A 17,080-nucleotide genomic window follows, 5' to 3' on the forward strand; every position below is an offset into this window, starting at 1 on the left:
GACCTGAGATGTTAAAAAATTGGATCAATAAAAGAAACAGTCAGATTTCATTACATGTAATTGCACAAAGCACAGAAAGGGTAAAACTAAGCCACAAGACAGTTTATTGAGTGAATACATGTGGCAGGAACACAGGAAAAAAAATCACCTTTGCTCAATGTTACAAAGTTTCCATCACAAAACCTTGTACTGACTGAATAAATTAAAACTCACATTTATTTCCTTTTTCATACAATAATTAGGCAATTTCAGATGTTTGTTGAATATCTGATCCCCATTATTTTTTATTAGAATAGCTGGCTTGGATTTTGTGGTATTTGGTAGACTAGAAAATAAAATTATAGTTAGGAAAAGAATTAATGAGCTAGAAAGTGACTGACTAGTAGAAATCTCTATGACCGGTGCAGCTCATTTTTTATGTGTTTATGAAAAATTCCTGCTCTGTCTCTCTCGGCCATTGTGAACAAATAATCACATGTACACATGTATTTTAGATATTTTTTAATCACTCTCAGAACAATACCACTGTCATGTCGACCGAGGCTATGGTCAAGACATCACATCATGCAAGGATTGCAACTGTAGACGTAGGGAGATTGAAAAGTAAACTGTACTTAGGAAAAAAAAACAAATAATGGCTACTCTTCTGCATAATTAGTTATGTTGAATTTCTGAACAAATCTGATATTGTACTGGGTCTGGCTGAGATGGAGTTTACTTTCTCCATCGCAGCCTGTATGTTGCTGCGTTTTGGATTTGTGCCTAAAACTGTTGATGCCACACCGGTCTTTTGCCTATTGCTGAGCATGCTTGCACAGCATCAGATCTTTCTTTCCCACTTCTCCCTAGCTGGTGGGCTGAAGGTAGGTAAGTTGGAAAGGGACACAGCCAAGACAGTTGACGACTGGCCAAGGAATACTTTATACTGTATCACCATGCTCAGCAGTGAAGCTGGGGTAGAGGAAAAAGGAGTGGGACCAGCATGGTGTGCTTTAGAGCCCCATCCAACCTGACCTAGAACATACCATACCTCAATCTCTGCCTTGAGATTCAGGGACTCAAGAGATATGGGAAGAGCAATATTCAGTGAAATCTGGAGACAAAAATATCATTGAGTACCACTGCCTCTCTATATCAGTTGTCACCAGATACCCTGTCTCATTTATTGGGGGGGGGGCCCATAATTCCTTCTTTCCTTTTCTGAGTAATGTGCCTGTTACCAGATGTCCATCCATTTCTGTTAAGGTATAAGTAACAATCACTTTGCCCAGAGCTGCCTGTGGCTGGAGAATATACTTAATCTGTAGACTCCACCATTCTTTCCAATTGAGCCTGATAATAGAGTCAGAACCAGCAACATAACTTACATTTGAGACATGTTGTGCAGCTTTTGCCCATCTGCAAAGCTCTTCTCATTGACATGCTTCATGTTTTTTCAGTCCATCAGTGTAGCAAGTAAGTTTCCTCCCTTTTGTTTTATGACAGTCATGTTTTCAGGTTGCAATTGATTGATCAACACAGTCCAGGGACATTGTACTGCCTTCTCTAACTTTCAGCATGTCAGCGGGTACATGGACTGAAAAGACTTTGATTAGATTTTTCTGGAATGCTGTTCCTTCCCTAACTATAAGATTAAATATAGAAATATAATACGAATTTGTAGAAATGGTACTCCTATGTCAGAGTGAATAATTTTCTCATTTCAAGTCTTCCAGGTTGTGATACAGATTTCAGTTTAAAGCCAAGATTTGCAGGCTTATACTTGAAATATCACTATTTGCCAATTCTCTCCACTTTCTTTTTCTCTTTTAAAGGGAGAATAATCTTCCTTTTAAAAAAATAAAGAACAAGAGTTTGCAAAAAAAAGAAGCATTCTTGTAGAGGCTTTAAAAATCCTGCATGGGGTTGTACTCAAGATACCCACAGGCAATAATAGTGCCATCAGCTGCTTCAGAATATGATGAAAAGTCTACTAGGGGGTTCTCATTTTACAGCCTTGCAGACAGATGGCTTTTGGGAAACAATTCAAGGCTGACAGTAAAGAGACCTGAGGCAGTTCTTCAAAACAAAAAGGAGAACTACACACATACCCTTGAAAATAGACTTAAATACAACATATAATTTAAGTATTGGAGAGATTTTACTCTATTTCCTAATTTGCCTGAGTTTATTGACAGAACCACTGAAGCTATAAGACATAATAACATTAAAATTAAACGTCTTTATTTCTTCAATGGCAAAAGCTTTGGCTCATGCAGATTTTCTGTCCTGCAAAGTGCAAGAGAGAGTAAATGCAAAGAGAGTAAATGCATGGCAGTTCATTCAAGAAACGAATTTATTCTATTCAGCAGAGAACAGAGAGTATGCAATAAAGTATACTTTCAATTTTTTTTCTTTTAGAAATATCCAGTCTGCAGAAAAAAACAGATATGTCAAATGTAAAAGAAACCTGGTTTAAAAGAATACTCTGTGTGAAAAGTTTATTCCTATCCTTGAAGTTTTCATGAAAATGCATTTAATTCAGTCTGGCAAAACCTTGTGAAAATCTCCTAAGCCATGTACAAAAATATTTCCCTCTGTTTATCAGTATTGTAAGTGATAATGATCATGGAGTGGTGCTTCTACCACAAGTTAATAACCTTTCTGAGTAAGATTTTTATAACTCTGTTTTATTGATACAGCCAAACAAGAATCATAGAATCAGCTGGGTTGGAAGGGACCTCTGAGATCATCAGGTCCAACCCTTGATCCACTACCACTGTGGTTACTAGACCATGGCACTGAGTGCCAAGAAATCACAGGCTGTACTGGAACACTGAGACCCTAATTGGACACCTGAGGTTTTTCAGAAGAATTAAAAGGGTGCTGCTGTTTTTGTATTTAATCTGTTAAAAAAAAAAAAAAAAAAAAATTAACACTTGGTTGTCTTCTGTCTAAAATCCTTTGTGAATGCTACTATTAATAGCCTGTTTTCTGGTAGTCCTTCCATCTGATGTTTTGCCACTGTAATAGAATTTATCACCCCAAATTACAAAACCTAAATGTCAATAGCAAAGTCAAAATTGTGTTTCTTCATTACAAAATCATTTATTGGGACTACCTATTAAGTAATTACTGTGAGTTATGTAGTTTTCAGAGGGTAACCTGGAGGTATGTCTAATAGAACCTAGTGGACATTTGTTAAATTTCTAAACATGTTTTGATTTATCCATATGAATAGAGCACTGTGGTGCTTGCTAAGGATCCATTTCTTTTTCAGACATAAAAATTTCACATGGGTCATTACCACTGCATTATTAAGTCATTGTAAAAACAATTGCCTCTCAAAACAAAACATAAAAAGTAGAATTCCTCTGTACTTTTTAAGTAACCATGTCATTGTTTCAAGGACTGTTCAGGTTTTCTTCTGAAAGCTGGTGAACAGGTTTTTCTGACATTGTTGAAATTATTAATGGAAATAAAAATCCTCTTCGAGTATCTAATTTTTTCTGATTAAATTTTACATTCCAAGCTGATTTGATGTGCATCACATACTATAGAAAGTTTTCCCAACGGCTTCCTTGGCACTACTGTAGCCCCTACTCAAGTTAGAATGAATAGTGCCTATTTCTAGTTAAGTATGACTACTTTGTGTTTAAATAGAAGTGAATTTGTTCAACAGCATAAGATGGTTTTTCTTTTACTTGATGTTTCAGCTGCTACAGAGGTTTCCTTTTCATTTGATGTTGGAAACGGGCCTGTGGAAATTGTTGTTAGATCTCCCAGCCAGCTCAATGATGACCAGTGGCATCGGGTCAGTGCTGAGAGGAATGTCAAACAAGCCAGCCTACAAGTAGACCAGTTACCCCTGGAGGTCCAGAAAGCACCAACAGAAGGACACACACGACTGGAATTGTACAGCCAGCTATATGTTGGTAAGACGCAGAGCAGATAACCAGACTTTGCTCTCATATGATGAACACTCTTAGCTTTGCATCTTGCCAGCAACAGCTAATGCTCCTGAAGCATTTGCATGACAACACAGAGAAGGACAAAAAAAAAAACAAAAAACAAAACAAAACAAAACAAAAAAAAACAACCAAACAAAAAAAAAACAAACAGGAATATCCATTATTACAGAAATAGGAATAAGAATTCTTTTCTTTATCCACCTGCAGCTCCTTGCTGAAAGTGCATCTAACAGGCAGTAGTGTCAAACTCTTTTTTCCAAGAGTGTCTTTTAGATGCTTGAAACACTTATAACACTTATTCACCATGGAAGTAGGAAATTATGCGTAGCTCTTTCCTCTTGCCAGGATTGCATCTGCCTGCAGTGCTCAGTCTAGCCTTCGAATCACTTCCACTCTTGGTTCGATCCTTGCCCACTCTTTTACTTTCGTATCCTGTGTCTTGAGTTCTATTTGCTTTTTGCCCATCCAGTGTAGGAAAGTACCACACAGTGTTCCACAAATACATTCCCTGGAACCAATTAAATCCAGCTGCTTTTTTTGAGCTACTGGTCTCCACTACATTTTGGCTATTCCAGCAGCACTAGTATTTCTCTTGTGCTGAGCTACAGGCTTGGAAGTGCAGGCATGCCAAGTGCCATTAGCTGGAATCAGAAATTTATGAAATGCTGAGCAAAGAAGCACTTTCCTACTTATCCAAATACCTGTTAACAGAAGCAGAGAGAAGGGAGAAAGAAAAAAACCCCACATTCTGTTTTTTTTTCTGTATGTGAGTCAGGATTTGACAGCAGAAATTAATTAAAATTATGTTTAAAGCCTTAACAGTGCAGTGTCTCTGCAAACCGTATATAACGTGTCACCAAATGTGCTGTCGGTATTTACACTCTCAGATTCTGACTTTTACTGCTGTGATCCCAACTAAAGCAGTTTCAAAATAAGCTCCGATGTGCACTTTGTTTAAAGGACACAGCCTTAACTTCTTAAATACCAAGATTTTTTCTGAAAACAGTTAAGAGATGGATTTTTTTCCAGCCTGAGTTCTTGACTGGAAAAAAGACTAACCCTAACCCCAAAAGTTCTTGGGGAATAATAATAAAGATTTTTAATTAAGTGTAACACCAGCAATGCTGTGAAATACCTTGTACCTTTATTGCCAAAAACTTAATGTCCAAATCTGCACCAGGCTTTTCTTTCTGAATCATATCAATTTTTTAATAATTAGGTGATTGGAGCACACATCCCAAAAAAAATCTCTACCCAGAATCAGAGAGCCAATATGAGTTGGAATTTCCCAAATGAACATACTGGTCATGGGGGTCTGGAGGGTAATACTGAGCAAGGATTGTTGTGGTGACTCCTGTTATACATTCTGTAACCTAAATATCTATTAGCTCAGCCAGCAAGAGAGCCTGAGGGATGGTGACTTTATATCCTAGAGGCTAGAACAGTACCCAAGAGGTGAAAGGAGACAGTTAGTAGTTTACAGTTTTTTTTTTGTCACTGCAGTGGATATATCATAGAATCATAGAATTAGCTGGGTTGGAAGGGACCTCAGAGATCATCAAGTCCAACCCTTGACCCACCGGTGCGGTTGCTAGACCATGGCACTGAGTGCCACATCCAGTCTCTTTTTAAATGTCTCTAGGGATGGAGAATCCACCACCTCACCGGGCAGTCCATTCCATTGCCTGATCACCCTCTCCGTAAAAAAATTCTTTCTGATATCTAGCCTAAATCTCCCCTGGCACAACTTAAGACTGTGTCCTCTTGTCTTGTTGAAAGTCATCTGGGAAAAGAGACCAACCCCCACCTGGCTACAACCTCCTTTCAGGTAGTTGTAGAGAGCGATGAGGTCTCCCCTGAGCCTCCTCTTCTTCAGGCTGAACAGCCCCAGCTCTCTCAGCCTCTCTTCATAGGGCCTGTGCTCAAGTCCCTTCACCAGCCTGGTTGCCCTCCTTTGGACCTGTTCCAGGACCTCGATATCCTTCCTGAACTGAGGGGCCCAGAACTGGACACAGTACTCGAGGTGTGGCCTCACCAGGGCTGAGTACAGGGGCAGAATCACTTCCTTGGACCTGCTGGCGACGCTGTTTCTGATACAGGCCAGGATGCCATTGGCCTTCTTGGCCACCTGGGCACACTGCTGGCTCATGTTCAGCTTCCTGTCAATCCAGACTCCCAGGTCCCTTTCTGCCTGGCTGCTCTCCAACCACTCTGTCCCCAGCCTGTAGCGCTGCATGGGGTTGCTGTGGCCAAAGTGCAGGACCCGGCACCTGGCCGTGTTGAACCTCATCCCGTTATGGTTTTGTTATGGTATGGTTTTACCTAGAATACAATCACACCTGAATGCCCTCTGTCCTGTGCACATACAGCAGAGACAGAGTGTTGCCTCATCTTATTCCAGTTATCCAGTTACCAGCAGCTGATTTGAAGCAGTCCTCTCTCCTTGGCTTGTATTTAGTCCTCTTTCCCACTCATATCAGCCACACATACCACATTTCCCACACATATCAGCCTCTGTGCTTTCTGGTGTTGAGCATTCAGATCTTCTCAGGAACTTTTCAACACCTGGAGTGCTGCACTTATCAGACATAAGAAGATGAGAAAAAAGGATGAAAGCCTCTAATTTTTATTTGCTTGAATTTTAGGTGCTTTTTTGGTCTATAAACCAGTCCCAGACAAAGCTTTCCTAGATGAAATCACATTTTTCAGCACTTACCGGGAAGAGAAAAGGAAACAGATCTTATTGACTGCTAAGAAAAGCCGTATCAACCCAGATTATTGAGATTAATTTTTCATTGTTATGTCCTTCACCCTGTACTCAGGCAACTGAACAGTATAGTCAAATGTCTTTTGGAAATTAACATCTATAATGCCTATTGCAACTGAGAGTGAGGATTTAAATCTTTTCCTTCCCTCCCTATCATAGTTTTAGAAATGTAACACTGAAAAATATAGTATAGTATTATTAATATCTATCATCACTCATCATATGGAGAATATGGCTATACCTTAGCAATCAAGCCAAGCCCATTTCTTCCACTGGTATCTATAAAAATCTTGAAGCTGACATAAAACTGAGTCTTACAATGAAGGGCTAGAATCTCTGATGTCTAATCAGTGTAAAACAAACAGACCTACTATTTATACTTATTTATGATATAGTATCAAAAATCTAGATTTCACATATTTGAATTCCATTAAGGGGAGGCAATTCCTTGCCTTTACAAAGAAGTAACTTACACCTGTTGTCACAAGCTTGGCAGGATATTTCATATAAAGTGACAATAATAAAACATGTTCAATGTTGTCTCACAGTTTTCCATTCCCTCTCAGGTGCTGCAGGAGGCCAGCGAGGCTTCCTAGGTTGCATTCGTTCATTGAGGATGAATGGAGTAACCCTGGACCTGGAAGACAGAGCGAAAGTCACCCCAGGTGTGAAGCCTGGCTGCTCTGGCCATTGTACAAGCTATGGGATGTACTGTGCAAATGGGGGAAAATGTGTCGAGAAATACAATGGCTACTCCTGTGACTGCTCCAGAACTGCCTATGATGGACCATTCTGCATTAAAGGTAAATGCTTTAGGGCAGGAGACAGAGTATGGAAGAACTATCTGTGTGAGAAAAAGCACAACAGAAATAGTGTTTCTGCTTTTATTAATGAAATAAGTAAATCCTGTCTAATACTTCTTACAAACAGGAAGGTTATACACCCACTATTTAAATGTGATGCTTTAAAATTACATTTTCTATTAGTACTAATATATGATACTTGTTTAAATCAAATAATACAACAAAAAATGCCACAGGAATGCCTATAGTTGTAGTAGGTCCAGCAGACTGTATTCTGTAGTCTTAAGTCTTCTAACAATAAATTCTCACTAGCATAATGTCCTCGTTAATTCTTTAGAAAAAACATGGATTTAAACAAAAACTACCTTGTTGCATTCAAAAACATATTTGGAGATATAAGGGTTGAATTGGGAGGCCAGAATTTCTATTAAAAATTTTATCTATGCATAACCAAATCAAGTCTTTTAGTAGTTTAGAGTGGGTTAGAGACTGAACTTGGTAAGGAAAGGTACAGATCACCCACAGCTATGTCAGTCCTTTGGAAATGCCTGAAGTATATATTGAGTTTTCAAAACAGTGATTATAGGAGACAAATTTACCATGGACACAAAGATCTGAGTAAGAAAGAAAAACAAGAAGTGAGGGAAAGAGGGATCTTACAAAGAAAACAAAGCTAGAATAAAGATGTTAATTTATTCCCAAATGTTTTTTTCTTATTTTGACAAAAATTATTGTGAAAAAGTAAGTAGAAATGGGAATGGTATTTTCCAACTGTTTGGGCAGTTTGCAGGTTTTGCAGGCAATCATTTCCCTTCCATTTCATAGGATATTCTCATTAATGAAATAGTCTTCTCAACACCTCTAAAGGTTTCATCACACTTGTCTGAGGTGCTAATGTCTCAGCACTTTCACTCTGTTTTACTTGGTACATATAGCCCTAATTGTTTTTCTCAAAAAGGCTCTAATCCTACAGTTTCACCTAAAAATTGGAAAGGGTCTTCTCAGCAGTCGCTGTTGTGTTAATGAAAGCTCTAGCCTCATGAATTGTTCTTTTGCTTTAACATTACCCATGGTACCAGGAATCCTGAAGGCAGGCTGGGTAACCAGTCACCAGATTCCCTTCATGAAGCTGTCTTGGCAGAAGGGGAAAGCTCCTGTCCTTTGACATTCTGGTTTCTAGCTCCTTCCCAGCTTCTCTTTCTTTTCCAAGTCAAACTTTGAAAATTACTTCGCAAATGTCCATAATGCTCCCATCCCACACTTAGAGGAAACCAAGTCTTTTTACCTGGTGGTGGTTTATGGATTGTATTTTCACACACTGCACACTTCATTTATACATACCTGTCTTTGCTTTACTGTAACAGACCTTTGTCCATTGCTGGTATTGTTCTTCTAAAAGCTAACGGACTGCTTTCACATCAGCAGTTAATCTGATGATTCTCTAGCATGGTTATCTTGTAAATTCCAATGATTACGATGTCTAGTGCAGCAGAAGTGAAGCAGCCGCTCCTCTAGGCAATAGCTTCCACTATGATTACATGCAGGAATTTCACCAAATTTCACTATGCTGTGCTGCTTCAAACACATATTATTAAATATATCCATCACATTCAGGACTGTACACACAGTAGGCCCAGAGAATGTGAATACAGTGATACCAGATAGTTTAGCAAACAGTTTCTCATGAGTTGAAGAATGGTAGTGGACAGTTAGTATTTCTGTTTGCTTGTCTGGTTCTATTATAGGAAACTGATTCGGGTTGGAAAAGATCATGTGTTGACTCACACATGGGGAAAAAAAAAAATGTTTCCTCACAGGGGAAAAAAAAAATTCTACCATGCCATATTCAGTTATTTAACTTTTAGGTTTTTTTCTGTACTGCCAAAATTCATTGTTGGCCCAGCCTCCAAAAAAAACATGTATGGTTATTTCAGAGAAGTAACCAGCATTACTTTCTCCTCTTTCCACAAGTAAAAGTGACACAAGCCAGGTCTGGAATTTACTAAGAAAAATGTGAGATGGCAGTTGTGAGGCAGTGATAGCTGTTATATTGCAGAAGGTAGATTCCACCTCTTATGGTGCAACTCTTTAAATGCTCCTGTGTTAAAATTGATGGGGTTTTTGGGGCGTTGGTGGATTTTTGGTAGTTATACAGATCTGTTTCCTCATTATCTATTAGGAGTAACATTTTGCACTTGACTCCTGACAATCCCTATTAACACTCCTATCCCAGCTGTCAGTGCAGAGCTAATTCAATTTCCATAAACCCTGCTGAGTTTTGTATGTTCTTTATACACACCTCCAGGTAGATAATCTTGCTAAAGCTGTTCAGCATCACCTGTGCCATGCTTGTAATGCTTTTCCCAGGTAAGGAAAAAGTAATGGAGGAAGAAGACAAGATCTGGATGTGATTATGACTACCAGGAACGCTATTACTGTCTGAGAAGACAAGAACCAACACTGACATTTCACTGATGTTAAACCAACAGCAAACTGGAATCAGGTTGCTGTTTATATATTCTTAGTTCTAAAACACTGGACCAGAAATGTCATGAGATTGTGGTATTTTTGAAAGACAAATGAGTGTGTTTGTTGCAAGTTGGCTTTTTCCTCCAGTTTTTCATTATTCCTGATCCCAGACAGGGATGAAAGAAATGAAAGTTTACAAAAATAAGAGTAGCTCAGCGGGAAGAGAAAGACTGAGCAGGTCACCAGATAATTGTAACCTTCAAAGTAAGTTTGTCAGTTCTGAATCCTTGTACATTTTGTGTGGAAGTTTTGTATTAGATTTTGCTTCATCCCCTTTCAGATTGAAGCTGTACAGTTTTGTAAAACTTTTCATGCTGAGGATATGCATCTTGCTTGATAAAATAATTTCCAATGATCCACAATTCCTTTTCAGGGTTCCTCTACAAAGCAAGGCACTATATACTGGTGTAGAGATAGATATCCCTTTCTGAAGAAAACTGATCCGTTGCCACCACATTAATTTTCCCAAGGCTTCTGACTCAAAAAGGCAATTTTCAGAGGAATCCTTCACGTTATGGTTGATCTCCCAAGACTCATATTTTCAGATAGCATTTGAAATACTTCAAAAGAAAGCAGAGGGTGGTGAATGGAAACCTCCCCCACATTTCAGCAGCTGGTTTTGTGCTGCATTTTAACCACTTTATTCAGGCAGTTTATATGGTTTTCTGAATCAAGGGCTTTAATATATCTTTTGTCAGACCTTCAGGAAAATTATATGCTTGTGTCCTCCAAGTAGATATCTTTTTTTCATTGATCAGCCCTCAACATTTCCACATCATCTTATACCCACATTCAGTATAGAGAAAACTATTAGCTCATTCTAGCATTTCCTAATAGTTTAAATAGTCTTCTCCTGTGAGCTACATTGTGCAGCCCTGCTACTATGACTTCAGCTTCATTCAGTAAAGATCATCATTTATATCAACCTCTTTGCTGAGCTGAAACTTGAGGGGGTTCAGTATCTTCCCATTGAGGGCCTAATACAATCACACAACCAAAGTGAACCTTCTTCTTGTCCTTTCTCTTATGTGCATGTGAGGAAAACTTCAAGGCTCGTTACAATAGCTTGCACACCTGTAATACTGAAACTACTGAAAATTACATTCTCAGCATGGATCAACATGGATACAGAACATCCTTTGCTGTGTCATGAAACCCTTTTAAAAGAAAAAGCCTTCCTGTTTCAGAGAGCAACATTTACTTAAAGCTTTCTTTGTAACAATGAATATTTAAAGCATCTATTCATAACATTTACAGCTCTGGAAATACTACATTGCACACTTTTGAGTTCAAACCAGAGTAGTGCTGAGGTCTAGCTGAAGGCTCCAGTATTCCCAGTGCATGAGGCCCCAGGCAAGCATAGTGGTGGGGAATCCCAAAGAGCACTTGTAAAATACAAGTCATAACAAGCAGTAAACAGGCTAGAGGCAACCAGAATTTTGCATTGGTGTGTTTTGTGTGTGTGCAGAGCCTACACAAGGGCCGAGGTCCCATGTGGCCAAGCTGCCACAGGCCAGGACATGGCACCCGGCTCAGACCAGCAGCTCTTGCAGCACCACAGCAGCATCACTGCTACAGTGTCTGGCCGAGAAGCATCTTGCCTGTGCTACAAGCAGAGGTTAAAGAAAAATAAACGAGAAAGCACAAGGATATTTTTAATCCATCTTGCAAATGCTTTCAGGTACAGTATGTATATGGCTTTATATTTTTAAGTTCTAATTGTTATTGTCAACACTGTGGCTAAATTCAGAACATGTCACAACTTGAGGAAATATTTCCAGGCTAGAGTTCTTCACTTTTAATCCAGGAGTACTTGAGTCTACTGTCAAACATAGTTGTTAAACTGAATTGCCTGTCCCATATCTGTTTCAGGTTAAAACTGAATTGCCTGTCCCATATCTGTTTCAGGGTGGTTTAGGGTTCCTCCTATAAAGGGACGGTTATATATCTATCAGAAGGATTAGATTATTTATAGCTCCTTTAGACCACAACTTGATTCCATGTTTTATATGTCCACACAGTGATAATGACTATGATTGCTTGATTTTTGAGAATTTTTATATGGTAACAGCAAAGTATAACACTTTTCCAGAACTAGATACAGCAAAATTCTTGAAAAAGTACCAATAAAATCTATTCTAATTTTACCAGTCTTATTTTTTCTCTGCTCAGTTACTCTGAATAAAGTCTCCAGTCTCATTCCTGACTTGCTCTATGTCACTATACAGCTTTCAAAAGCTTTCATCTTTTTACAGATGTTTTGAGATAAAACCTTTGCTTAGAATTATGTGAGTACTCCTAATGCTAAAAGGCAATAAAAATTAGATGTCTTTTAAAATTAAAATAGTGAGTTGATTTTTCAGAAGTTAAGATGGGTAGATTAGTACCAATCTGTGGCAACTTTTCATAATATAGGAAGGACTGATAAAAGACTTTTTTTAAAGACTGGTCACCTCCTTAAGCATAGCTTATAACTGCTCTTTAAATATTGTGTGCGTATGCTATGTTCATAATCATTACTCATCATCCTTTAATCCCTTGTGGAATGCTCATAAATATATCTGCTTAATATATCTGCTTATCAAGTTCACATGTAATTTACAAAGTTCCTTCAAAGATGTTGTCCCAGACATCAAAGCCTATCCAGGACCACAATGTCACTGAATTAATGAGCACCAGAGGAAGCCAGTGCAGACATCCCCAATAGATTTATTGGTTATACACTACCAGTGGTAGGCAACTATGCTGTGATTCTCTTAGGAGGCTGTCAAAGTCTTCTTTCACTGTAATGTCAACCTTGAATTATGGTTTTAATGTTAATAGGCAGGACTGCATCATTATGATAATGCTTTTTCAGCTGCACATATTAATTCTGCCAAAAGTACTTTTAGTTTCTGTCAAAAATATTGAAATATGAAATTTCATCTCGTATTAGTTTGAAAACTTTGTCTTAATAGCATCTCCTGAAAGCTACCGTTTAGATATCTCTTGCCTTCTTCCCCACTGATTTAAGTTTCATAGTTAATTTTATTTCCAGTAAAGGCATCCTGGTTATGCAGATCTCATGAAGGACTCTACTAGCAATTGGTAGCTTTCTAACATTTTGTCCAATCCTATTTAAAATCTATCAGGTGCTGTAACTGCCATCAATCTTTTGTGAGGTCCTCCCAAATCCACTCATATTTGCTGGTCAAAATTGTTGTTTTTCCATTTTCTTGACAGTGTTTGCTTACTATGTCCCTTAAATCTGCCTTCATTGCATTTCCTTCTTTGGAGCATTGTCTACTGCAAGCCTTCAATAAGAAAAAAAATCTAATGCATCTTCCTTCCAGTTTGTAGTACTGACAAGTGATATCAACACAGATGTTCTGTGAAACCCAAAGGAAATCTTTCCTTCACTCAGTGAATTGAGGTACTCACTAATAAAATGGAGTTTGTCCTTTTGATTCTCATTGGAAAATAGTGAAGGTCTTGGCCTAAGAATTGGCAATATTAATTAAATGCAGTAGTAGAAACATGCCCAGTTTATTACGTATCAACTCAGTTTGATGCAAAAGGTATCAGCACATTTAATTTGTCATTCTCTTTTTCTTTTTTTTTTTTTTTTTTCTCGTGTTCAAGATGTTGGAGCATTTTTTGAAGAGGGAATGTGGCTTCGTTACAACTTCCACTCCCCAGGCACTAGCATGAAGGATTTAGTTAGCCGAACACTTTTGAGTTCTACCGATCCTGAGACAACAGCACCTGACTTCAACTTGAATAAAGAAGAACTCAGCTTCAGCTTCAGTACAACCAAGTCCCCTTGTGTCTTATTGTACATTAGCTCCTATACCCAGGACTTCATGGCTGTGCTTGTCAAGCCATCTGGTAAGCAGCTGCTCTGGGCTCTCTCCATTTAAGGCACTATTGATAATATCACCAGGCTGGCTGGAGCTCTGAACTAATGAGAAAGTCTCTCCACCCTTCTCATGAAAAAAGGAAAGTACATGGGACCGGAACCTCTATTGTACCCTAGTAGATTTTTAATTGATGTAAACTCTTCATTTAGTGTAGCTTCATTATCAAAATAAAACAGGGAAACAAAACAGCAAACTGCCTGGTCTAACAGTCAGATCCATACCATGACCCAGCATTACGGACAGAGGAAGTAGGAACTCGAATTGATGAACTGATGCCAATATCACCAGTAGCCAGTGTAAAGTGCAATTTACAGTTCATCTGGCTACTTTGTAAAATATGGATATACCATAGTATAAAAAGTTGTAAACAATTTTTTGATTGTTGAAGGTGGACCATTTATTACAGTATTAAAACCACATATAAACTGAACATACTTTGATTCCAAATAGTGCTTAAGTATCCCATGAAAATCCTAATTAGGAAGATATTACTGCAATTCTCTTACACATGCCACTCCTTTTGTTCCCTCCATGGGGAAGAAAGAAGGTACATGAGAGAAATCCCATGTCAGATATTGAAACAACACTTACAAAGGCCAAGGGCTGCATTTTTGGGACAGAGTATGCATTTTCTTTTTCAAACATCTTTCCTTTTAATCAAATACTAAAATTTGGTAAGAAGAGCAGACACTTTGCTTTTGTTTAGAAAAGAAAAAATTATCTGGCTGTATGTCATGCGTATCAATTAACCACTTTTTAGTATACTTTTCTAAAAATAAAGCATGAGTTTTGCATTTCACTACGCATTTATAAATTTCCATGACAGTCCAGGCAGTCAACACTCAACAATAATTAAGTATGAGACCAAGAAAGTCCCTTGTGTAGATATTGTGTCAGTGTGACATTGTTGTAATTTTGCCTTTATTTGATACATATCAGTGATTTGTTCTTTGCAGGGTTTTCCCTGCTTTGTATAACTTCAAAGAGTTTTACTGCAGCAAGGATAGTAATTGCAATAGTAAAGTGCTACTTGAAGTGCTCAGTTTTTTACCAGTTGTCAATACTGTTCAAGACATAGCTCATATTTGTTTGATTTTCAATCTCTAGTGTTTATTAACTTTGGTTTTGAGATTCTGATCTCACTTCTGGTTTACAAAGTAGAAGCAGTTTCAGCCCAGTAGCTTTATCATCTCAAATGATGCTTCTAGTGTAGAGACCAGCTCTGAGAGCAATACAAGTGCAATATGATAACAGTTGTATGTAAAAATTAAGAGGCGCAAATGAGGGTGCTTTTCACATTTCTTTCACTAGGGAATCTGCAAATTCGGTACAGCCTGGGAGGCACCAAAGAGCCAAGTAACATTGACGTGGACTACAGAAACATGGCTAATGGACAGCCCCATACTGTAAACATTACACGGAGTGGACGGGACATACTGCTGCAGGTAATTTGAAGATTGTTTTTATTCCATTACTTATAGCTTGCAGCATTTTGTATCTTCATGGTCTCCCCCATCCAAAGATACCAGTGGAAATATTAGGAAATAGGTTCATTAGATGGGTTGCTGCTTGCAGATATCACTCCTAAGACTTAAGAAAAACTAGTCTCTCCCTCTATTCCACCAAGTCATGTTGTTCTGAAATCCTCATTCTAGTATGATGACAGCTGGGCTAATACAGGTGTAGATGGCATCAGAGACATCTGGGGTGATAGATGATATGGTACTTAGAATAAACCTGCACCATTCAGTAACTGTAGCTGGAAGCCAGGACGGATGCCCTACAGCATCTTAAATGACAGTAGAGACTGATGCACAGACAACTAAATATCATGCTGGAAGTCCTGAGCCTGCAAATCAAAATGTCTTTAAATTGAAATTTACCTTGCAGTACAGTCATCTCAGAAGAGTTGTTCTGCAAAGGTGACCAGATGCTTAAGTATTTGTGCAAGAAGAATCTGAGACAGAGTATTATTACACACATACCTCTGCTTTATTTACATTTTGGTATGGCACAGGCAGAAACTTCATCTGTCCATATCTCAGTGTAGAAAACATTGAGAATACTATTTAAATATACTATTTAAAGAGTGGAGCACCACAAGAAGCAGTCAATGTTTCAGGCAGCTTTCTTTCCTTCTGTGGTCATTACAGAACTTGGTTTTTATTTCCTGGGTGTCACATCTGCAAGACTGCAGAAGAGTATAAGAACAGTTTTGTTGGCAGGAGAGTTAGGTGGATGGAAGAGAGTAATCTGGATTTGATTGTTTATAAGCAAATGAAAACAAGTATTTGTTGAAAAAGGGTAAGTTTCCTTGAGAGTCAAGCCAAAAGGTTAAAGATAATAACTGTCACAGTATTACCTAGCTAAAAATTAGAATAGATCCCTGACAGATATTGTTTCAACGCATTAAAAAGAACACTTCTTAGGGCATTGCAATGTCATTTAACTAAGGCTGTCAGTACTCAGACTAACACTGGATGCACTGAAGTAGAATTGTCATAAAACGATTTGCAAAATGACAGATAATCTACATAATATATAGATGGTACATCAAACACTTTTCATGCTTCGCAGCTTGCGAAGGCTGCGCAGGGTTTGTATTGATATGTGGATCTTTCTTGCATGCTGTTGCATTTAGATTTATTTCTGTTACCACTACATGGAAGCTAAAGAATTTCTACAGTGTCATTCTTCTGCTAAGTTATTTTTTTGGGGAGGTATGGTGTGTTTCCTATGGAGTCATAGCTGGCTGATATAGGCAGTTGTAAAACTAAACAGATTATTTTCTGAAGAAATCAGACAAGATACTGTCATGATTTGGATATTTGCTCTATCACCAAACGCCAGCCTGGAGGCAGAATCGGGAAAAGGAAATGAAATATGTGAATTGACGTGAAAACAGATTTAATAGATTAATAATAATAATGGACTAATATTAACCCCAGTGCTATTATTAGGATCACAGAATATGCCAAGTTGGAAGGGACCCATCAGGATCATCAAGTCCGACTCCTACAGGGCACCCCAAGATACCAAATTATGCTCATCTCCAGATAGTAGTTGATAGCCATGTGCTTTTCACAGCACAGGCTGTGTGCCCACACTGTGGAGAAAATGATGGCTCCACAG

The 17,080-nt window shown here is 38.3% G+C and overlaps 1 protein-coding gene across 1 annotated transcript in view; it reads left to right on the plus strand.

Moving 5' to 3' along the window:
* Positions 1-17,080, plus strand: part of CNTNAP2 (contactin associated protein 2) — an 830,415-nt gene that overhangs the window by 777,442 nt on the left and 35,893 nt on the right. Inside the window, exons 17-20 of the mRNA XM_071736230.1 lie at positions 3,696-3,914; positions 7,284-7,520; positions 13,671-13,916; positions 15,260-15,393. Of these exons, the coding sequence (XP_071592331.1) occupies positions 3,696-3,914; positions 7,284-7,520; positions 13,671-13,916; positions 15,260-15,393 (836 nt within the window). The remainder of the gene's footprint in view (positions 1-3,695; positions 3,915-7,283; positions 7,521-13,670; positions 13,917-15,259; positions 15,394-17,080) is intronic.

Source organism: Heliangelus exortis, chromosome 2 (genome assembly GCF_036169615.1).
Source record: "Heliangelus exortis chromosome 2, bHelExo1.hap1, whole genome shotgun sequence".
Taxonomy (NCBI): Eukaryota; Metazoa; Chordata; class Aves; order Apodiformes; family Trochilidae; genus Heliangelus; species Heliangelus exortis.